We start from the raw sequence: 23,385 nt of genomic DNA on the forward strand, positions 1-23,385 counted from the left end.
TCCAAAATACTCATAAGTCTTTCCTCAGGGAAGCTTTTCTTCTTCTTAGAAGAAGTGTGAATTTTCAGTGCAAAAATAAACAGCAATAAACAGTAAAGCTAACAATCAAACTTAGCAAGGAATTCCAAAATAAAGTGCTGAGCGCTAAATTTATTTGACAAAAGATACTTAATACGATCGAAGGCGGTATCTACGGACACTGCCCCCAGGAACAAACTCATATCGCTCTGTTTGGTCATTTTGGCGCACTTTAGAGTTTTCACTTTTCCAACAGTCCTCGAACGCAGCATATGCCCTGACTGGTTTTCAGCATGGAAAGAAAAGGTAACGTAGCTAACTGAAGCAAAAGGCTTTTTATACGGATTCTTGTAGGACATACGCTTTTCTTTTCGACATTTATCAGGCCAGTTGTCTGCTGAAACGATAGTAACAACTAATGTTATAACAAGAAACGTTAAGAACTGACAGAAAGTATAAGTGGACCATGCGCTCTGCTCTCTCTGTGTGTATGTGTTAACAGTATGCTAGCTATAGCCGTCAGATAGTAGATTAGATGGTGGACAAAGTATGCGGAAAGTGTCGATCCGAATTAGAGTATAAATGATACACACAGTCCCAAAAACTTTAAATAAAATTTACCAGGGGTCCACATGATAATGGAGAAACGGGAAATATCACATTCACTGTGAAAAGCACCAAGTTGGCTATTAGCAGCTAACTTAAAATGCCTCTTTTATGTGAGGCAACACACCCCTGAGGCCGGTTTTCTGTCTATTTACGTACGCGGAGTAACCTGCTAGCCTCATTTGTTGCTAATATAAGTTTGAACTACGAGTTACACCAGCACTCCCTGGAATAAAAAGTCACGAAAACGGCTTTTGACATGGTGTCGTGTTATAAAGATACAGCTGCTATATTTGGAGCTGTGCTTTATGTTGTACCACTTTCCTCTCTGCTCTTTAGTACTAGCGATGCAAGCAAGGAAGAAGAGGACAAAGCCCCGGAAATTTGGCAAAAAGTAAGTGAAAATGGACCTTTCTCTTGTTTTTATACCACAAGTTAATTTATATTATTATAAAGACACAAAGCAGATGGTTCAGTCATGAAAACTGCTCGGCTGCTTTCTATCATTTGGCTCTTAGTCGATCATTTGCAACACAGACTGATAGTTGCAGCATCGCATTGTAACGCTTTATAATTGAAGATAAAAACATTGATGCTTCAGATAGTTTGAGTGCATGGTTTGTCACAATTCGTGACAAACTTTATCACCGTGGTTAAAGTGCATTATTTGACCTTTATAACATTAAGGGCAGAGGAGAATAGATTTTAAACAGCAACCTAATAAAGGCGCAAAAAGGCTATTTATTGTGTGTGTGGAGTGTATAACATTTGCAAGCTATAGATGTTTACAGACAGTTGTGTATTCAGCTGTATATTTATGCATATGCACGTGTTATGTGTAAAAAAAAAAAACAAAACAGAACACACAAAATGTATTTGCATATATTTAACTAAAAATACCACTTGGAATACAGATGCTACTTTAAGACATATGTTAAACAATAAAAGATACTTCTGGCTGCTCTCTTATTTGCAAGGGGTCGTGACAGCTGATAGCGCCGCAGTTTGATCTGGCAGATTTTTTTATACAGTGGATACATGGCTGGATTCCTGATGCAACCACAGATGCATTTGTGTGTTTACACCTTCTATTTTCATTTTGAGACGGCTGTGCAAGACAATGCATCACATGTTGAAACGGAGACCTTTGGTTATTTATTTATTTAATTTTTTAAAAATCCATACATGTGTTCATTATTTTGGTTGCCAGCAACACGTTGAAAACATTTACATTGTTATGCTGGAATAACCTTTCCTGAAATTGTCATGAAGATGGTAGCAAAAAGCTTGCATTCAGCATTAATGGTGCCTTCACATATGTACATGTTACTTCTGCACATGCATACATAGTGAGGCTTTGATTATAATGGATTATGGACATGGACAGTTAAAGTACCATTGGTCGAGCAGTCATTTCTGTTATAGTTTGTTGAAGTCCGCTGCTGGGACGCACGTGTAGTTGGTGCATTGCAATGTAAATTCTCCATAGTCGAGTCTCCACAGTCACAAAAAACAGGCGGGCACGAACTCTTGTCCTCACTGTCTGATGACAGAATCACTTGGAGGACCCTAGTGGACTCATTATCCAGCTTAATGTCCCCACACCATCACAGGTGCTTTTTTTGAAATCTGTGCAGATCACAGGCTGAATGGTCCCTTTGTTCTTTAATCTGGAGGATGCATGATTTCCACAAAAAATACAATATTTTGATTGCTCAGGCTGCAGGATTTTGGATTAGCCCATATTATATTGTTTTGTATTGACCTAAAACATGATTTTAATATTACTGACAAGATGGCAGTTTTGGGCTTAACTTCCTGTTCTTGTGATTCATTTGATTTGGTTTTTTTTGCTGTGTGACAGTCATTAAAATTTGCTACAACCCTTGAAAACTTTTTGCACATGAAACAATGATGCACTGCATGCATTTTCAGCATAGACAGTGTAAAAGATGGAAGTAGCATCCGGTTGAAGAAAAATGAAGTCAGTGTGGAAAAGCCTTCAACCGACATTCTAGCAAAGAGTGATAGCAGAGGGAAGATGTTCCTCTGCCAGGAGATCTAGAAACACTTTCCCGACACTCAGTTGCTCATTTCACGTCCTACTGAATAAAACATTAGGTCAGTTTTGTAAATTTGGGTTATTCTATATGCCAAAAAAGGAGGCTAACAACTTGGTTAATGATTGACAAGTGCTTAACCAATGAGCTTTTGGTTTCACCATCAGATCCACCACTCAGTCGTTTCAAAGCACAGAGACAGTGAAAATGTTCATCTTGAAGCTTCTAAACGGGACTTCAGAAACCAGTGTGTGTCATCATGGTGGCTACGTCCATCTTTTATACAGTGTAAGGTGTTCAGAAGAAAGTGCTTACTTGCTCACTTACCAACACACAAGTAGAAACCATTCAAGGATGGATCAAATCTTCTTTTTCCACTTTTTTCCTCTTACTCTGTCTCCCTTTTGCACTCTCTGGCTCTTTTTGTCTCATCTCTCTCTCTCACTCTCTCTCTCACCCTTACTCCCATCGTGGTCCTTCCCTCCCGCTCTCTTGTGTCAGTCGCTCTGTTGGGGCTGCTGTGCTGAAAGGACACAGCAGCTAGTGCACAGTTAAAGAGCCAGCGGAGAGCACACGGACCTGGTCTCAGGTCACAAAAGTCTTAATCGAGCTTTAAAAAGACCTTTGCCAGCGCTTATTTTAGTTCATCATAGACTTGTGTAACAAAGCTTTAGGCTAGTGTCTTCTTTGTCATGTGGCTTCTGGACTGGATCTTCTCCATCAATTCAGCTGTAGTGAAGCTTGCCAGCGGTCTAACATGCAAGTGAGTAGCGCTGCAGTTCTCTTGTGGGAAGCGAGTCAGACTTGGAGCATGCATGTTCTGGTTCTTTAATCTGCCACGATGGGAGTCAGAGTAGTGTTTTAGTGTGTGTGCATGAGTTTGTGTTGCTAGTTTAGACAGAGCTTGGCTGACATACTGATGTTCTGATCCCATTTTTTCCCCTTTATTTTTGTTTTAAATTAGGGAGCACGTTCAGGCTTTTGCCTTACTAAGCACCTCACTGCCTGTTCATGTGTTTCACTTAGTCCTTTTACAAGTGACTGAGAACAGGATTGGAAGATTTATACTTGTCACACAGGACCTTATTTCTGCTTCCCTTAAAATTGTATTTGTTGTTTCAGTTGCAGACTTGTTTTCTTGTTTGTTTGCATCACGTCAGACAGGAAACATTTTTTTCCCTGCAAATTTCTGTGCCTCAGATTTTAATTTTAGGACTGCGGTCCTCTCAGGCGACTGAACACGAATAGCCATTATTATATTTTCCAGCACCATTGCTCTCTGTTATATTTTGCTTTCATTGCTCCCTTTTCTCTTCCAGCCATTGCTGCAGTTCATTACATAACACATCAAATCTTTCATCATCTGCAGCTGACTACAGCTCTGTGCTGCTCTGTTTCTCTCTCTCTTGCTTTCTTTTTGTCCTCATGCTGTAGGTTAACCACTGTTCTTCCTTCCGTCTTGTCAGGAGAAGAATAAATACACATAAATATGAATATTTTTTGGGGGGTGGTTTTTTTTTTTGTGTGTTGGGTGTCATGGGGAGGCAGGTCACATCAGGCCTCAAAAATGTCGGAGTTTCAGCTGTTTTTATAGAGAGATTTGTTTTTGTGAACCATGGAAATCTGCAGTGGTTTAAGTAGTGGTGTGTTGGCCTCTCCCTCCCTCTGTGTCTTTCTCAGGCTGCTTGGAAACCTGGTTTGTACAAAAAAACTCTGCGTGTAACATAAAACACTGTCTCTATTAAGACAAATTTCTGTAAAGTTAACCCACATAGCTCTGAATATTGGAAAGAACATATTATATAAAGCTGGTGCTTACACAGCAGGTAGATGTAAATCATTTCTGTGAGGAAGATTTGAAGACGTTATAAAGCATCCTTTGCTTCACTCGTATGCCTTCAGTAGGTGTTCGAGTGCTTAAGGCAAAATGCAGCACCACACGCATTTACACTTTGTTTGCACTGCACCCTGAGGCCTTCGGCACAGATATCTATTGCTGCTGTTTCATTTTGCTGCCGAAGCATTTTGCATTGATTTCATTTCGAAGGAGCAAGTAGGGAAGCTAAACTTCTTGGCCATACTCCATCCTCACAAGCTCCACTGCTTCTGTGTGCCCTTGTTTGTTTTGCTCTAACGATCTGATAGGGCTGGATGGGTGGAAAAAGTTTGGCTAGGAGAAAGCAGGAGATGCTAACACATTCTGTCAGATCAGATGTGTGCTCAGAAGTGACGGGTATGTAAAGTGATTGCAGTTTTTTTAGATTTTGTCTCTCTGACGGACAATAACGGAATAACACATTTACAGACTATTTATTGGGTGTTTGTGTGCAAAAGAGTTAAACAGTCAGCTCAGGGTGACCAGTTTTGTTGAAGCTGTGGCTGTTCAAATTTTGGCATGTGGTTATGTTCGCTTTAATCCCTAAAAACAGGAGTGTAGATAAGAGTTTTGGTTCCAGAGGCTTTCTAGACCAAGTAGTTTAGACCTAATATATTTAAGCAGGCTTTGGCATGAACATGAAAGGTCTGCAGGGAGAACAACACAGAGAATGCACTGGCTGCAGCGTGATCTCAAGATAATCAGTTATCTGATGACCACAGTTTAGCTTTTTATTATTTATTTTTTTATTATTTATTTTTAATTTTATTTATATTTTAGATATCAGCTATCCCGACAATTGCTTACCCCCCCCCCCCCCCCAAAAAAAAAAAAAAAAAAAAAAAAAAAGGATTAACCATTGTGGCCTAGAGGGTTAAGCTGAATTAGTTGTTGTTGTTGTTGGATAAAAACAACCAATTATTTCAGTTTTTACTGTTGGATTATTTTTTCAATGTATAATAAAAACTGGCTGCAGTCACTGAAACACAGAAAACTGTTTTGAACTTCGAAGTGACTGCGCAAAGTTTATAGAGCTCTTTTTTCACAGCTTTTCATTGTAATTGGCTAGGTTGCATTCAAGTGTGTGCACACGATAACAAATCTGAAACTGCAGCAGAGAAATGAGATTCAGTTATCACACATTTCTCTATTTACACTTATGCTTTTACTTCTACTAGATTTTCTTGTGTGTTCTGGGGACGAGTACAAACCAAGTAACTCTCATATATAGAAAGAAGGTGGATTTGCTGCATTGTCCAAATTTTGTATTATTCTGTAGTTGTATCTAATTTACTGTCTCAGATAGGGCTGCTCAATTAATCGAATTTTAATCTCGATTACGATCTGGGCTTTCAACGATCATTAAAAATGACTGAGCCGATTATTAACCCCCCCCCCCCCGTCGTGCTTTACTCTCGCGCTGCTACGTGTGGCAAATCGAGCGCACCTCTCTGCATTTCGAACACGTGTCACAACAATTAAGAGCAGCGTCCCCAACCTTTTTTGCGCCACGGACCGGTTTATGCCCGACAATATTTTCATGGACCGGCCTTTAAGGTGTCGCGGATAAATACAACAAAATAAAACTAGTACCGGTACCGGAAAAAAGAAAATTTATTCATAACACACTGAAAAGACCAAGGAAAACCGATTAAACGATAAAAACGATAACAAAATAATGCTGAAAACCGATAAAAACCCTGAAAACTATACATTTCACACCTGAGCCTCAACTCTCACGGCCCGGTACCGGTCCGAGGCCCGGGGGTTGGGGACCGCTGATTAAGAGGACCCCAGGGAAGCTCGGAAAGCTAAGCAGAAGTTATTTGGAGAGGAGAGTGACTGCCGTTGGTTGAAAAGAGAGGTAAAAAAAAAACTTCAGTGGTGTGGAAACATTATGGGTTTGCGGAGTCAGACGTGGATCAAGTAGACATAGTGTGTAAACTTTGCTACAGTGTCATAGCTGCACCACAGAGCAACACTGCAAAGTTCACTAAACATAGATGTTTACATTTTTCATTTATTTTTTATATTGCAAACATTTGCACTGTCATCAGTATTTGCACACTATTTTACATTATTTTTTGACAATCTTTAAAGTCATTATTCGATACATTGTTATTGTTAAATAAATATCATCAAATAATCGAGATCTCAATTTCAGTGAAAATAATCGTGATTATCATTTTTGCCATAATCGAGCAGCCCTAGTCTCAGATATCTTCAACACCACAAACATAGTACTCATAACTGGCTGCTTTTGTAGGGATAATTTTTATTTTGTACTTTTGTTTTTTGTTTTTTTGCATCATTTGTATGATTTTTATCTTGCTAATTTAGATAATTGGCTGTAAAGCAACATTGCTGAATTGTTTCGTTGACTCATAGTTTCTGTTATTCTGACAAAAAACAAGACAATGACTAAATAAAAGCTAATGCGCAAGGACAAAAACTATTGTGAAATGTAATGAATAGAAACGGGATGAAAAAATTCTGGTGAGATTCAGAACAAATTACGTTGTGCAGAAAGGTGGGACGAATTTGGAAGTGTTCCAATCTTAATCTAAGATGCTTAGTAAACTGCATGGAGCAACTCTCATCTGTAAAAACACAACAGACTTTAACATTTTATATTTTTTAGTCAACTAAATCAACTTTAGATTGCATCTACTGTAATCTTATGATATTTAGTTAACTACAATTTGACTTAAAATTTTCAGGTTTTAGTCAAAAAACGGACTAAAACAAAACCAGAATTTGTTGTCAAAATTAACATTGGTTGCGTTAACAAGGACAATACTAGGCTGCTTTGAGATTCTTATCAGAATAACTACGATTGCAATGCACTGGAGACCTGTTAAATACTGTTGGGTTCTGAGGTATCCTGGAGCCCATACAGTGTACGTTATCTTTATTTTAAAAGGTTTTTTTTAGTAACTTCAGTACGTGTTACACGTTGTACAACGTGTTGATCATTTATCCCTATGTGTATGTTAGAAATTGGAAAGAAGTTGCTAAATCATTCATGTCCCTCAGGTTGCTTGTTGGTATTCATTTTCACTGTGAGCAAGTATATGTGTGGAGGGAGAAGAAGGTTCAGCAATCTCATTGTGCCCTGTTGGAAAATGTTAAATGGCCAATCACAAAAAAATGGCCCCAAGTCATGCAAAGCTATTCCAATACAGCTCCAGAAACTTGTGAAGTGCAGTAGCATTTCAAGTTGCGGATACTTAGCTGATTCCTTCCCTGTTACATGAATCGTCCAACAGTTTGAAAGTCTGCCTTTCTATGAGTAAGGTCTGATGATTGCACAATAAACTGCAGCATTGATGTTTCCGTGCAAATATGAGTAAGTGAAGCATTGTTGAATAACAGGCAGGCGCGATGGTGATCGACAGACAGAGAGGGGGAAAGGGGAACAGTGTTGTTTTGGTCAGATTGGTGTGTGTATGTGTGTGTGGGGGGGGTTGATGTCGTCCCTCACCTGCAATGCAGTGCTGGGCTGTATCATCCAATCATGTCCCAGCTGTCGGCGAAAGGGGGCTGGGCCAGAGGCTGACGACAGCCAAGGAGAGTTCTCGGTCAGACGGAGAGAAAGAGAGACGTGAATGTGTGAGAGGAAAAAGTGAGCGAGAGAGTCGGGGAGTGTGCAGTGGTACCCTGCGCTCCAGGACTCAGCCTGCAGCTGAGCCTCTACATTTCTCCTCTCTTCGCTCGTATTCCCCATCACTGCTCTGATGCATCCTCTCTCCTCTTCTCTGCTCTCTTCTGTTATAATCACTGCTTTTCAGTTGTCAGCACTGATCGCTTTCTCTTCCTTCTCCTCCACTTGTACTTTTTTTTTTTAACTCTCTCCATCCCTTTCCCTTTTCTGAACCTCTAATACCTCTTTCATTTCCTCCTGTTGGATGGAGTAAGAGGCTTTTTCAACATCTACACCCTCTCTTCTCTGGGCCTCCTCCCTGCATCATCCCATGGGTATCCGTGCATCTTGCAGGTAAGAGTAGGATGAGTGTGTACGCGTTTGTTGACAGCTCCAGACGAGATATGACTCACGTCCAGGTGTTTCCAGTGCTGCAGAAGTCCTCTATGTATCCAGGTTTTTGTCGTGTGATCAGAGGTCATTGAACTGTCTCGGTCCAAGTGTCGTCGTACCGCAGTTAAATGGGGGGGACCAAACAAACTTAGATGCGTGATCTGGAAGAGCATGATTGCCTGCTGTGTTTTGGCTTCAAATCTGTGAATGCTGTTGATCGGTTGGAGGTCGTGCTACATTTTTTTTTCTTCTCCTGGTTTACATGCAGGCATTGGTTTCTAACCTCCACATTTCTTTCCCCCTTTCTGTCCTAATGCTGTCAGCTATTTTTAGTTAAGAATCTTGTCTTTGGATTCAATGTCCAAAAAAACTTTGTGGCTGATTTAAAAACTGTCAGCGTAAATATGTTGATGTAGTTCTCTTTATTAACATGTCATGGATCTACATATAAAAACCCCTTCATTGTGTGTAAACAGTACAAAAGAAGCTTAGAAACTTGGAATCGGTTCTTTCGTTTCTTTTTTCTGTTTTTGTTCATTGTCGTTGTCACTTTAGCACTTTCCTCCATAAAGATGACATTTGTTGACATCCCCTGTACCCTTATTCACTAGCTTTGACATGTCCAAATATAAAAATGTTGTTTCAGGACTATTAGAATAATATCCAGTTTTTTCCATGAGTAGCTGCATAGGCAGAGACCACCCTCACCTACTTTTGATACAAATCTGTTTTGCTTTTCATCATTTATATATTAGGAATGAAAGGAGTTAGGCCTTTTGAATGGTTTCGCTCAGTGACTGTGCTCTGTTTGCTCTGAGTAAGCAAACAAATTTAGTTTTGTTTTGCCTTCATCAGACTGTTTGTGTTCATATTTCTTGCAGTAATGTGCACAGAAAGTCTGGAGGCAGGAACGCTTCTGTTAGTCATAATAGAAATTCACCTTGTAGGAGTTGTCAGCTCTAAAAGTAGTGCGGTTTTGGTGTTTATTCACTTGAATACTGCAATCAAATCTAAGGGGGCCCACAAATTTTCAGGGGTGTATAAAGTCCAATCAGAGGGCAGGAAAAAATGCGAGTATGCCCATTTCAGTGACACCTTTTCAGGAGGAATTCTCACCGCAGGTGGGTGAATGTGTAATGCAGACGCAGAACGAGTAATGATACAAACCTTTTTGTCTTTTTCTTTTTTTCTTTGAGGATACCTCCCACACACAGCAGCTAGACTGATATCAGCAGGCCTGTAGTGTTATTGTGATATTTAAAATATCACAGATCTGTTGTACTGTGTTGGCAGATATGCAAATGGAAAGTGCACTGGGTACATATTCATTGGCTGCATTTGTATCTTCTCCTCTCTTATACACCTGCATCATAAAGCCAGAAGTGGTCAGGTTCCAAGCAGAAAGCCTATTTTAATTTCACCTACTTGAACTCCAAGCTACTTTTTGTCACTGTAGAAAAGGACTTTGGTTAATTAGTTCTCTGCAGTTCTGACTTAAGCTCGACATTATAATTGCCTTCCTCCCCTAAGGAGCAGTAATAAACAGCTGAGTTGAACAAACAACTAAACGTGACACAGCTTTGTGGGCACATTTTGTTAAGATGCATCCACAATGGTCATCCTGCTTTGACCTAAGCCAATGAACTGATTAGCTATGCACGCTAATCCTAATTACTTTAAAATTGATCGCAACTGGAACACGATAAAGTACCAACCGAAGCAAATTTAGCATCTCCACACATTTTCTTTTTCAGAGGGTGCACAGTAATGTGAGCTGCTTATTACCCTGTCACTTCCTTTAATTAGCTGCAAATCTATGTGAACAACATGCTGTTATGCTTGAGCTCCAACATGTACATTAGCTGGATAAATGAATCTGCTTAGACCTGAGATCATAAGAGATTTTATATGTGAGATTGGAACATCTATTCAAGGCTGGAAGTATTACAAAGAAAGAATCTGTCAGCTGTGAGGAAAAGCATCTGCCTGCACTGCATACAGAAAACATTTCTTGCTGGAAGCAGTGAGCTTTTATCTTACTTACCTCCACAGTGTACCGTCACCGGGTGGAAATAGGGTAGCCCATTATAAGCACTCTGGTTTTATTGATGCTCTTATTTCTGGAGGAATGGTTACTTAGATTTAGCTGATTATTTAATTTATTCTGATTTTAGATTTTGTTGAGGCTTGCCTTTATGTAACCATTTACAATAGTCAGTAGTCAAACATTGTGCCGCTCTTGGAAAAGCAAGAAAATTGTTTTTGTTTTCAGCAGCTGAAGCTGAAAGAAACAGTGACATGCCGGTAAATCATTCTTCAGGGGCCTTTGTTTAACATGTTTGACTTCAAACCTGTTTGTTTGTGTGTGTTTTTGACAAAATAAACACGGTGTCTCTTTTACTTTGAATTTTCCAGTATGAGCACCCGTAGACTTGATTTTTAATATGCAGTTAATCATTTTTAGATTACCGCTGCACATCCTGCTCAGTTAACCATCGTGAGCCTAAATCATATATTTAACTACATGGTATTTCTCTTTGGTGATATTATATATTAGTGCAGTACATCACTACATTGTTTTTGGTGATGCTCTACAACCTGACACTATGGATTCAAATTGTAGGTAATTATGTCAAAAGTATTGAAGTAGATTATTTTTATAATTCATATTTAAATAAAGATAAAATTGCATTAGAAATGGTGACATTATGAAGACCCATAATGGGTGTTTTCTGGTTGTTACCTTATTGGCCTGCAGTTTCTTGTTGCACACTTTGGTATAAATACACACACGTAGCTCAAAGCTTAGAAAGTTCATGATCTTGTAAATCTTGCGAGAATCCAGTTGCCATGCAAAGTAAGATGCTTCAGTCTCTGTGTGGTGTTTTTCAGGAAACACAAGTCACGCACCTCTTCTCTTTTTCTGCTTTACATCCTGTGTGTAGCTAAAAAACAAAATAGATTCTGGAGCTTAAGAGCTTACATCAGTTTCTCTCATTGATGCTGGCACTTGCTTTCATGCTGTTATTATTTATTTCAAATTCTACTCCAGAAATGTGCTACAGTGGAGATGTGGCTCAGATGGAGTTGAGTAAATTATGTCTAATATTACTTGAAAGGAGAAGGAAGACAAACTGAATTAAGGGAAGCCTGTGGAAGATTAGATATTAAAATGGAGCCAAATAATAATAATAAATATATGAATTAACTGAAAATAACAGTAATATAATAAAGTAAAGCACGGGAATAATTTAAAGCATGTTTTTTGGGGGGGAAATATATTTTTTTTGGAAAAATACATGTTTTTGTTCTTTTAATGTAATTTTTTCTAATTGTTAAAAAGGCTTGGGACTCTCAGGAGGTAAAATAAGAAAGAGTTGAAAATGCCCCGGTTCGCAGCAGCTCTGCTAACCAGGCCACTTGGCTTCTCTGATCCAATTTTGTACTGCATTGTTCTTGTCCTGACCGACGTCTCTGTACACCTACAGTGTGATGAAAAAACTGCTCAAAAGCAAAATATTATTATAAATATTACTGCATTTAGATTTTTTAAAAACATTTTCACTTTGCGTTATTGTTTCTTTTAAAAAATGTGTATAACCTAATATTTAAATGAAGTCACTTTGACCCAAATTCCTCGGACTCTCAGGAGTGAGTAAATATCTGCGATGCGCTTGTCAGACCTCCTAGGGCGGGGAGAAATGGTTTTGGCATGTAAACCTATGTATAAAGTCACCACTTTAGAAAAAAGTGCCCCATGTTACTTTTAAAAATAGACAATGCTATAAAGAAAGTATTTTCTTTGTAACTTGTAGATTTAATGAGGATTTTGAATATTCATTTCCTTTTCCAACCATCTATTTCTTCTAAGATGGTGCTGGAGACTACCCCGGGTATCATAGGCTAGAAGGTGGGGTACAGCCTGGAGAGGTCGCCAGTCATTTAGAAGCCTAAGGCCTTCTTACCGTCAGTTTTTACCACCATTTTATTGATATTTCAGAGCAGAAGTTCAGAAGTTTACAGATTCTATTGGGGCGGATGTTGCAGTAGTTTGAAAAGATGAGACTTTGTGGAAAAGCATTCGGCAATGTGCTAGCTTGTGGTTTAGAGTTCTTCTCTTCATATGTCAGCGCTGATGTTGCTATATTGTCTGAGTGGGGACACCTGTTGTTCAGGTGAATACTGGCTGTCTCCACCTTAATATCGAGCATAAATAGAAGTGATCGCATGATCATTTTTGCGGCAGCACATGAAGTGACCAATGCAAAGGGTGTGCCTGCACCTTAATGCTGCGTTCCAGATACCTCGGAACTTGGATGTTGGATTTGGCGTGTACCAGGAAAAGCAAGGAAAAACAAGATTTGTTTTGATTTTAATTCCAACTGGGAACTCAAATTTTAACTTCCAACTTATTCCGGGATGCACCATGACACATAGAGGGAGTACCCAAAGTAGAACCTGCACAGGCACGGGGAGAACATTCACTTGCCACGCAGAAAAGTCGGCGGATATGAACCCAGGACCACAATCTGCTAACCGCTGCAGCATTGTGTTGCCGGCTACTGGAAATTAAGGAGCTTAACATGACATCATTTCACTTTAAATTATTCTTTTTCAAAATATACGCTAACTGTGGTTACTTGTTATTCAATTGATAACAAGTAACCAAGTAGAGTCAGATGATTACCACTGATGTATAGTTGTTCTCAGAGGTTTACATCCACTCACCTTGGGCATGAATTTCATGCTAATTTTAATGATTTCCTTTAATTGATTGGAATGATTGTACAGCATACATCTTTAATGATTTTAAAAAACAAGAATTGAGTGCACAAGTCTGAATTTGTTTTGAATCTTCTCTGATCCAGACAGGGTCAAAAGTATCCTGGTTTACATATATACATCAATATTAATACATTGGAGCGCAGACCCTTTCCATAATGGCTGTCATCACAGGAATATTACACTTGTACTTTTTAGTGGATTGAGAATTTCTCCTGATCCTTGATGTTGTTCATGAGTTTATTTTGGATAAAACCTTGCTGTAAACTCTTTGACATCCATCTCTGTGAGCCAGTCTGACATCATCTTTCACCAGCTTTTCAGCCGTCATGTTTTTTCCTTCACACTTCCCTTTCTTCCTGTCATTTGTGTTCCTGAATTTCACACTTTCCTGTCTGTTTTACCATCCCTGTCTCTCTGGTTCTCTTCTTCACCCAGACCAGAGCCTCATGGCCGTGGAGGCGGCTCTCAGCCAGGTCAGGCAGAGTCTCCGTTACCAGAGCAGGATGAAGAGATCTTGGGCTCTGATGACGATGAACAGGAGGACCCCAACGACTACTGCAGGGGTACGATCTCTCTTACTCTTTAAAATGAAATGTGTGTTTGTGTGTGGGGGTGTCCTTTTATTCTTTCTTCTTTCTTTTTTCTTTTTTTAAATGCATGAAGGAACTCAACCAAGCAGACAAACTAAAGTGTCCCAAGAAAAAACTGGGTTTCAGCTAACACATCCTCAGAAATATCTTCAACACCTCTCTAAGACAGGCTGTCGTCTTCTCATGCTTCAAAGCCACCACTATACTGGAGCCAAAACAAAGCTCCAGTGTTGTCCAGTATAGATGTAAAGCTGGTGAACATGCCATCCAGGCTTTCTGTAACACTTAAAGTGTTCCATGTTTTAAACTGTGTAAACCTTTTTACTGATGATGATGATGATATATTATCAACACTTCACCTCATCCCAGTCATATCATATCTGGATGCTATCAGTCTTCATTCAACCTTCAACACCTGCAATTAGGACTTGCTTCTGTTATGCGTGTCTGTACCCACCAGTGTTGTGTCCCCACATCACCGACATTAACTGACCAAGAAGAAATGAACCAACTTGCTGGTCTTTGAAGCCCCCCCCCCAAATGCTCTTTACATAGAAATAAACAGAAAACACCACCCCACTTTAGTTTAGTTTCACCCATTTCAGGCTAATTGCATGAACAGTAAGACCTTTAAGTGAAATCCTCCTGCAGGATATTCTGTATACATTGTATGACAATGCATGTGCCTTTGGTCAGGTGGATATCACCATGTGAGGATTGGAGATCTGTTCAGTGGGAGATACCATGTGATCCGTAAGCTTGGCTGGGGTCACTTCTCCACTGTGTGGCTGGCCTGGGATATCCAGTAAGTTTGCTTTCACAAAATATTATTAATTTTTCTGTGTTTAGAATTAATCACCTGACAACCTGATTTATTTATTAAAGAGATTTTACTTTTAGAGATCAATGTACGTTTCTGTAATTCAGACACCAGTGTGGCTAACATTTGATCAGACTTATTTAAGTTGAGATGCTGAATTTCAAACAGAAATATTACCAGATAAATGGAAGGAAATATGCACTATAGCACTTCAGATTAAAGGTTGTATTTCGATTCGTTCAGAATTCCAGAAATGATGGCAAAAATCTGCCCAGGTTATATATTGGAAAAACGTGATACACAAATTGGGACTCATTTGCACTTACCCTGCTTCTGTCCAAGAAGCTCTTGAGAAGATATTTCACCAAAATCTTGCAAGAGAGTCCAAGGTTGCATTGATCCGGTTAATTCCTGCAGGGTCTGAGAGGTCAGCTGGTAAATATCTGTTACAATTACTATTGACAGCAGCAATAAATGCATTATGATTAGGTCGAAACATGATGCTCCTACATATCATATGTTGTTGGATATGGTCTGGGAGATCTCTTAAGGCTTCAGAAAGATTTATTCATCAGGAGTTGGAGACCTGTTTTTACAATATTTTAAACATCAAAGAGAGAATTTTAGAAATCTGTGTTTTAGATGGGGGCATGACATTTTATTTTATTTTTTATTTTAGTTTAATTGTTTCTTTTCTTTTTTAAAAACTTACTATTATTGTTTAAAAAAATGTGTTAGTGTCATACATCATTATATGAATGATGATGTACAAAATGTGTAAGAGTAATTTTAGTAGTAGACAGAGTAGGTATAAGATGGTGACAGAATCCTAGCATAGCCCCAGTCTTTTTAGGCAAATGCGGCATACACTGAACTGTATAATGTGTTTTACTCGCTGATTTTGTCCATGTAATTTTCAGGGAAAAGCGCTTCGTGGCCATGAAGGTTGTAAAAAGTGCTGAACATTACACTGAGACTGCTCTGGATGAAATCAAGCTGCTGAAATCAGTAAGGCACAGCACTTTACTTCACACAGACTCATAATGTAGATATCCCACAGCTCACATCACCGATTGTATCTCTTTTTTTTATTTCTCCAGGTGAGAAACACAGATCCCAGTGACCCTTACAGAGAGAAAGTAGTGCAGCTGCTAGATGACTTCAAAATTTCTGGCATGAATGGAACTCGTATCCTATATTTTTACTCTGTCACAAATGAAGCATTATCCTTTAAATGGTGCAAACTAACCAGTTTTCTGACTGTATCAGCTGATGCCCGATCATTCTGTTAAGGAAGGCATTAGTGGCTTGACAGCAGCTTAATTGCTAACTGCCCTTGTCCTTCCTGCTGCTGTTGTCTCAGTTTGATGGCATGGGCATAATGATTACATTCATTTCCAGGCCAATTAACTACAGTAGTGATGAACGTCCAAGGGTAAGACCACACCACCTCAGGCTGGATGTGAATTTAGCTCATCCGTGTTGTTGTGCTTCAGTGCAGATATGCTGACAAGATGCATTTAGACTGACTGTCATTGGAAAGTCAGGATATCGCAGTTTAATTACACTCCATATTTACATTTGTTGTTCAGACATTCATTTGAACTTTGTCTTTTCAGTGTGACAGTGTTTGATATAGTGAAGCTCATGCTATCTCCATCTGTCTTAGAGCTCTGTGCTGTATCCTGTCTAGACATCCTTTAAATTAGTAGTGAAGCAGTAGATGGAGATTGTGTTTGTGATGTGAAGAAAACATGGGATTGTGTGTGTGTGTGTGTTCATGTGCACTAGTTTATATAGAAAAACTCTAATTTGTAAACACTATTTCAGTCCTTGACTTCCATTTCTCCAGATGTGTGTATGGTCTTTGAAGTACTTGGGTACCACCTGCTTAAGTGGATTATTAAGTCGAATTATCAAGGGCTGCCTTCGCCCTGTGTTAAAAGCATCATACGACAGGTACTGTACAGCAAAACACAGACAGGTTCTAGTGGGAGAAAAGTGTTTGTCTTTCAGTGAAGAAGATGGTTATATCAAAACTATCTGCCATCATGAATGATGCATTTTAATTGATATTATGGGAGACGTTCACCTTTAACCCTGAATCTGACTTTTCTGAACTACAGGTTCTCCAGGGTTTAGACTATCTCCACACCAAGTGTAAGATCATACACACAGACATCAAACCGGAGAACATTCTGCTCACTGTGAATGAGCCCTACATCAAGAAGATGGCTGCTGAAGCTACTCAGTGGCAGAAGACTGGCACCGCCCCTCCCTCGGGTTCTGCAGGTCACAACCTTTCTCATTCAGATCTTTGTGGTTTGATTGACTTGCTGCTTACAACTAGGAGATTTTCTGTTTAGGTTTGTCACCAGGTGCTGTGACTTGAGGTGTTTCAGATGTATTTATGTGGCGGTGAGCCATAATCTTCCAAATAATGCCATTAAAGAACTGTCACTGCAAGTAGTTTATTTTAAGATTGTGTAAAGAAGCACAAACAAGAAGTTCAGAATAAAATGTTTTTCCAACCCTTTGATATAATCCAGTGTATGCCATGTACGTATTCAGAGACTAGAGTGTTTGTGGATGTTTTTAATAAAAGTGGAGAGCTTAGCTGTGTGCTGCTATGAGTCACCGCTGGATTGGTTATGGAAATTACCAGCTTGCTTAGAGGAGTGTGACTCTCACTGAGCAGGGTGCCACTGCAGACAGTCTTTTAGTACAGCACTGGTATGAATCAGCTCAGCCACCCGAACAGAATACTAATAATAGAGGGACAGAGGATGTGCCACATGTCATTCATCAACATAAATCTCTATTTTTTTCTCTCTTTCCTGCAGTGAGTACAGCCCCAACTTCCAAACCAGTAAGTTATCTTTTTGTTTTAAGCAGATCTTGTGCAGGACTTTGTACAAATTTACATTTGAATGAATTCAAAATGCAAACTATCCTTTTTCTCTCTTTCCCAGACGGCCAAAATGTCAAAGAACAAAAAGAAGAAGATGAAGAAGAAGCAAAAAAAGCAGGCCGAGATGCAGGAAAAGAGGATACATGAGATGGAGGGAGGAGCAATACCCGACACCCGAGAAGAGGAGGATGACGAGGAGACTACGGAGAACAATGAAGATACGTCCTCAGCCACTCTTTCTACGTCTGCCACTCAGCAGGACATCACTAACCATACTAACGCAGGTAAATGACAGGACAGACCCTGGTCAGGGTCATGAAGGACAGCTGATAAGTTTTAGTTTTATTTGCAGATTGAATTCATGTTTGATTGCACAAGATAATTTATTTTGTAAAGAAAAATATATTCTCTTTTTGCTCCAGACTTGACTCCCGAAGAGCAGTCTGCTCATACGTCAGGGCTAAATGAACAGAGGGAGGTTACGGGCGATGAGGAGAACAGAATGGAGGTCAACTGCAACGGCCACGCCGCCACACCGGAGAATGAGACCAGTCTAGAAGTTCAAGGGACCGAGCAATGTAAAGAGGAACAGGAGGATCAACAGGATGCAAAGCAACCAGAAAGCAATAAAGAGACCGACAATGCAGTTTGTAACAAAGAAGACCGGCCATCCTGTAACGGAAACTCTGATACCGAGCAGCAACATCCCCCTGCTTCACTCAGTCCAGACTCTGTCACTGTAGAGCTAAAAGAGGGAGACAAGATAGAGGAGCAGATGGACACTCTAAAGGAGACCAAAAGAGAAAATGAAGAAGAGAACAGCCAGGATGGTTAGTTTGGGGGATATTAATGTGTATTAAGAAATTGATATCTAAAATACAGTGTTTACAGGAGCTGAGACCAGAAGAATCATGTTTTTTGGTTGTCAGATATGTATACGTCCATTTAGAATATTCTTCAAATTAGGGTGAAAGTTCACTTAATGATGAACTGATTAGAGTATGGTGTTCAGACATCATTATCACATCCTTAAACATGATTTCTGACTTTAATTATGGGTTCAAATAAAGTGGCGACATCTTTTCTAAAAGGAGACGTCTGGACAGAGTACAACTTAACTGGTTGGCAGAGACATACCTCATGTTTATAAGGCGGTAATACTCTTGGATATGCAATGCCTCTTATCAATAAATTGGTAACAATATTTTGCATGGCTACTACCACACTGCAGTATTAAGGATGGTAACCCATAAGAAGACTGGGAAAATGATTTGGAGTAAATCACTTTTGCCAGTGTGGTGCAATGAATATGGGTTGTAAGGTTTGTTTTTGTTTTTCTGTAGTGCACATTGCTAATGCCATCCAATAATTAATTATCTTGACAATATCCTGCAAAGAATTGCTCTGCAGACACACCAGCTTCACTTTCTGCTCCTCTCTTTAACAGGAGCAACAGGGAGCATGTTAGTAAACCCCCTGGACCCGCTCAATGCTGACAAATTGCAGGTTAAGATTGCTGACCTCGGCAATGCCTGCTGGGTGGTGAGTATAATATTCAATAAAACTTTTTCTGTAAAAGACTTTTAAGCAGAACTTGAAATATTCACTGTGTCTTTTTTACTGTAAAATTTCCAAGTTCATGTTTTTCATTTTGTGACCCAGTCTTCACTTTTCTGTTTTTATAGCACAAACATTTCACAGATGACATCCAGACACGGCAGTACCGCTCCCTTGAGGTGTTGATAGGAGCCGGCTATAGCACACCAGCAGACATCTGGAGCACAGCATGCATGGTAAAACAGACTCACACACAGTACACCTGTATACAAATGAACTGATCCCACAAACCCCCACTGAAAAGCAAACTTAACATAACTTATGTTATGCAGAAGCTTTCAGTGTGATGAGTAACAATGTGTCAAAACCCCTGGTTGAAGGGAAAGAGAACATGGAAAAGAGGAATATAGAGACACCATGAACAACAAACCGGACAAAACACAAACTGTCCAAGACAGCAGGCAACAGGTTATGATATAAATTAATGGAAAGTGGAGAAGATCTTAGGTCATCGTGGGAAGTCTCCAAGCAACCTTAACCTGAAGCAGCAGATCTAAAAAGATGGTCTAAGATCCCCTAATTCAGCCCTAATTATAAACTTTATCAAAAAGAAAAAAAATTAGACTTAACCTTGCAAGAGAGAAGCATCTTATCTCCTGAATCCAAACTGAGAGGGCTGATAGCTGAAGACACTGCTTCCCATTCTACTTCTGAAAACTAGGAACTGAAAAAAATCCTCTCCTCAGAGATCAAAGTGCTGTATGGGAATATTGTCTCATTATTAGGTTTATGATGGAGCTTTGTCATTCAGGATTTTGTATTTTAGGAGAAGGATTTTAAATTGTAGTTTGGGTTTAGAAGGGAGCCAGTGGGAGAGTATGATCTCTTTTTTTTTTTGTATTCGAGTTCTTATATACTTCTTTCCTCAGGCCTTTGAGCTGGCTACTGGAGATTACCTGTTTGAACCCCACTCTGGAGAAGACTACTCCAGAGATGAAGGTTGGTGTGGTCCAAACATCCATATATCTAAGTTTAACTAGAGAGCAGTTCCAGCAAAGATGAGCTTCCTCCTACACCTTGTTTCGACATATTGTGACTTATGTCTTATACTGAAGAAACAGTAATGAAGTCCATGTGTGTTTGTGTTTTGCCGCCTCACTGTAGATCACATAGCGCTGGTCATCGAGCTGCTAGGCAAAGTCCCTCGGAAGCTGATCTTAGCAGGCAAATACTCCAAGGAGTTTTTCACCAAGAAAGGTAAACATGGCCGCCTGCTACCAGCTCTCTGCAGCAGCTACATCCAGTTCAACCTTAATATACTCTCAGGTGCAGAAGTTTCTATTTTAGGCCCAACACCTGATGGCTCAAGGGAACAGCCATCTGCTCGGTTTGAACTAGCAAATTATAATCAGTGCAGCTATTTCAAGTTTATAGAGGTGGTGCAGTGGATTTATCCCCACAAAGTCTACAGAGAAGGTGCAGCATGAGCAGCAGTAAGAGATCCCACTGCGTGTTTACTCAAGAGATACTCAGGCTTGTTATAGAATCACTAAGAGTACAATACCAGGATAATTATAGTTATGAATATAAAATGGAGATAAATAGATTTGAAGCCTATGAATTCACTTCAGATTATTCCTACATGCTCTGTGACATGTGATCCCATATAGTCATGTTCAGTTACATGGGTGGTGAATAGATTCAAGATTCATTTAAATGTCATTATTCAACACATGCTTGTATAATAAACTTGAAGATGTAGCCCGTTACATTACAAATCAAATATTAAAAAAATGTATTTTAGTCTTAATATTAATAAATGGAACATGATTTTTGTGGTGACGTGAGGAGGATCAGTTCAGTAGTCTCACAGCCTGAAGGAAGAAACTGCAGCAAAGTCGCAGTGGATATTTCTGCATTGCTCTGGGCTCTGCAGACACTTCATGACATCAGGATCAGTGATGCTCTGTCGATTGGTGCTGGTGATGTTCTGGGTGGTTTTAATCAACCGCCTGCAGAGCGTTCTGCTGGTGGGTGTGCATAATTCATACTGGGTTGCGATTCCTTAAGACAAGATGTTGTCTGTTGCTTTTCTGTGCAAACAAGAGCTTTAGATGGGAATGTATTCTTGTTAAAGTTTGTTAAGTAGTATACTTTGTGAGCTGTCTTTATGCTGTGGTTGTGTGTGTGAGTGGTTTCCAGGAAACTGAACCTGTTCACCTGCTTCACTTTGTTGATGTAAACAGGGACGTGTTTGTCTAGTTGTTGGCTAAAATGTGGAGGTCTATTGTTGTGATTGACGACTGCGAAAAGTGATTGTTTGTGTCGATGAAGCAACAGATTGAATTTTAAATGTGTTTTCCCCCAGGCGATCTCCGGCACATCACCAAGTTGAAGCCTTGGGGTCTGTTTGATGTCCTGGTAGAAAAGTATGAGTGGTCCAAAGAGGAGGCCCACTCTTTCAGCAGCTTCCTGCTTCCCATGCTGGACCTGGTGCCTGAAAGAAGAGCCACTGCAGCCCAGTGCCTCTCCCACCCATGGCTCTCATCCTAGAGGACGCCTGTACACACAGCTGCATATTGTGAAAAGGATAAGATAGGTTTGAAGGGCTTAAGCTTGAAAACGTACAGTAAGCAAATACTTCCATTTCTGTGAGAGCCTGTGATTCCATCGTGCCTGTAGCCTGTTGTCACGGCTCTCACGGGTCTACTTACATTCATCGGGAAGCATTGAGACGATAGACAGACTGCTGCTGAATCTCTGTTCTGTTAGGGAAGGAGAATAAAACAGGCTTAAAGTACTCTCTCAGTATTTATGACTTTTTGTTACTGGCTGAATAGAACTTATTGATCTTATTTTCCCTTTTTTGCCAGCTCCAGCTTCTTCTCTTCTGCTCATTATTCTCTGTATTTTAGACACAAGAGATCATCAGGTTTAAAAGGACATTTTTCTACAAACGCAGAAAGGTACAGGATGCTAACAGAGTTGTAACAGTCACCATCAGAACCACTTTCGATTATCATATAGATCACTTATAAGTCAAATTTGTCTGTTTGCTCGTCATCATGTTAGGTGTACCAGCTTTTAAGCCTTTAAACAGAGTGCAGAGAGCTCAAAATTGATAACTACATATTGCTTACTGGAATGAAGAGCAGCTAGTAGCTTTCAAAGCACCGTTATCAGAGAACTTTTTACATTTGTATACAGGTGCAGGTCATACATCGGGAGTTCAGAATCACATTGATAGCCAAACTGTTGTGTCGGTTTCTTGTGAAAGTAAAGATTTTTAGCTTCAGCATTAGTTTATGTTGACTTAAGAGAAGTACTTGACACATTATAATGTGAAGAAAAAAAATCAGAGCCCTTCTCTTTTTCATGCATGAGTTGGCCAAATGCTCTTTTACACCCGGGTTGCTTTTTTTACCTGATAAGTTTAATTCCCACATTCACAGTCAAATCCAGCGATAGGTGGATTCACATCAAGTGTACAGTACAGTGTACCAAAGAGTCGGACTTTGATTTCTCCTTTTTTTTTGAGCTTGAAGCTGGAACAGAGTGAGGGCACAGTCAGTTTTTTTACACTTTTTTTTTTTTATCTTTAAAGCTGTGTATTCAGGTGTATAAGAAGGTGCTGGATATGAAAACCATAGATTGTACTTAAAGTTATTGTAATATTCCTTTCAGTCCTATCAGAAACATGTTGCTTGTTTTTCTATAAAGGCTCGACTGTCCATGTCTCATCATTTGATTTTTTTTCTTTCTTTAGGCAGTAAGAATAAATAATTTTCAAAGTCTCTCTGGGCTGTTTATGTCATTGCTTTCCACAGTTTTTTTCCACTTAAATATTCTCTCCATCACTGAACACAGATGCATGTGAAAACACAAATGCCCAATAGAAGTAGCACAAAATGGTCTTTAAGCTGGCAGCAACGTAGTGCAGGGTATGTGCAGGGATTTGAACCCATGTGAGAGTATCACACGTAATGGGTGGAGTCAAATGAAGACACTTAGGTTTAGGAAGATGCTGCCTAACAGTATTTACAGATGTGAAATCATCCCTTAAGTCAAATATCTACTGTATATGCATATGGAAATATGTCTCTTAAGAGAGCATGAATGCTAAAAA

General features: G+C 39.5%; 1 protein-coding gene across 3 annotated transcripts; it reads left to right on the plus strand.

Moving 5' to 3' along the window:
- The first annotated feature begins 234 nt into the window (after positions 1-234).
- On the plus strand, positions 235-23,031 carry srpk1b (SRSF protein kinase 1b). 3 transcript variants are annotated; one of them, XM_006784444.3, is made up of 16 exons: positions 235-324; positions 964-1,018; positions 13,817-13,944; positions 14,668-14,776; positions 15,712-15,799; positions 15,892-15,979; positions 16,644-16,750; positions 16,918-17,083; positions 17,635-17,660; positions 17,764-17,986; positions 18,125-18,532; positions 19,150-19,244; positions 19,388-19,495; positions 20,189-20,258; positions 20,424-20,516; positions 21,628-23,031. In XM_006784444.3, the coding sequence occupies exons 1-16, from the start codon at positions 312-314 to the stop codon at positions 21,810-21,812; spliced, it is 1,962 nt and encodes a 653-aa protein (XP_006784507.2). In that variant the 5' UTR covers positions 235-311; the 3' UTR covers positions 21,813-23,031. The 3 variants fall into 3 exon arrangements, with proteins under 3 accessions (XP_006784507.2, XP_006784506.2, XP_006784508.2); XM_006784443.3 differs by lacking the exons at positions 235-324; positions 964-1,018 and adding an exon at positions 3,190-3,447; XM_006784445.3 differs by lacking the exons at positions 235-324; positions 964-1,018 and adding an exon at positions 8,093-8,557.
- Positions 23,032-23,385: the final 354 nt, after the last annotated feature.

The sequence above is a fragment of the Neolamprologus brichardi genome, chromosome 5 (genome assembly GCF_056152115.1).
Source record: "Neolamprologus brichardi isolate AB-2024 chromosome 5, ASM5615211v1, whole genome shotgun sequence".
Lineage (NCBI taxonomy): Eukaryota > Metazoa > Chordata > Actinopteri > Cichliformes > Cichlidae > Neolamprologus > Neolamprologus brichardi.

Excerpts from the sequence above, each read along its gene's own strand:
- srpk1b (XM_006784443.3), top strand. The coding sequence starts at position 3,377 with ATGTGGCTTCTGGACTGGATCTTCTCCATCAATTCAGCTGTAGTGAAG. Across the intron at positions 16,751-16,917 it reads TTAAAAGCATCATACGACAG|GTTCTCCAGGGTTTAGACTA; the intron begins GTACTGTACAGC and ends TCTGAACTACAG. Across the intron at positions 17,084-17,634 it reads CCCTCCCTCGGGTTCTGCAG|TGAGTACAGCCCCAACTTCC; the intron begins GTCACAACCTTT and ends TCTTTCCTGCAG.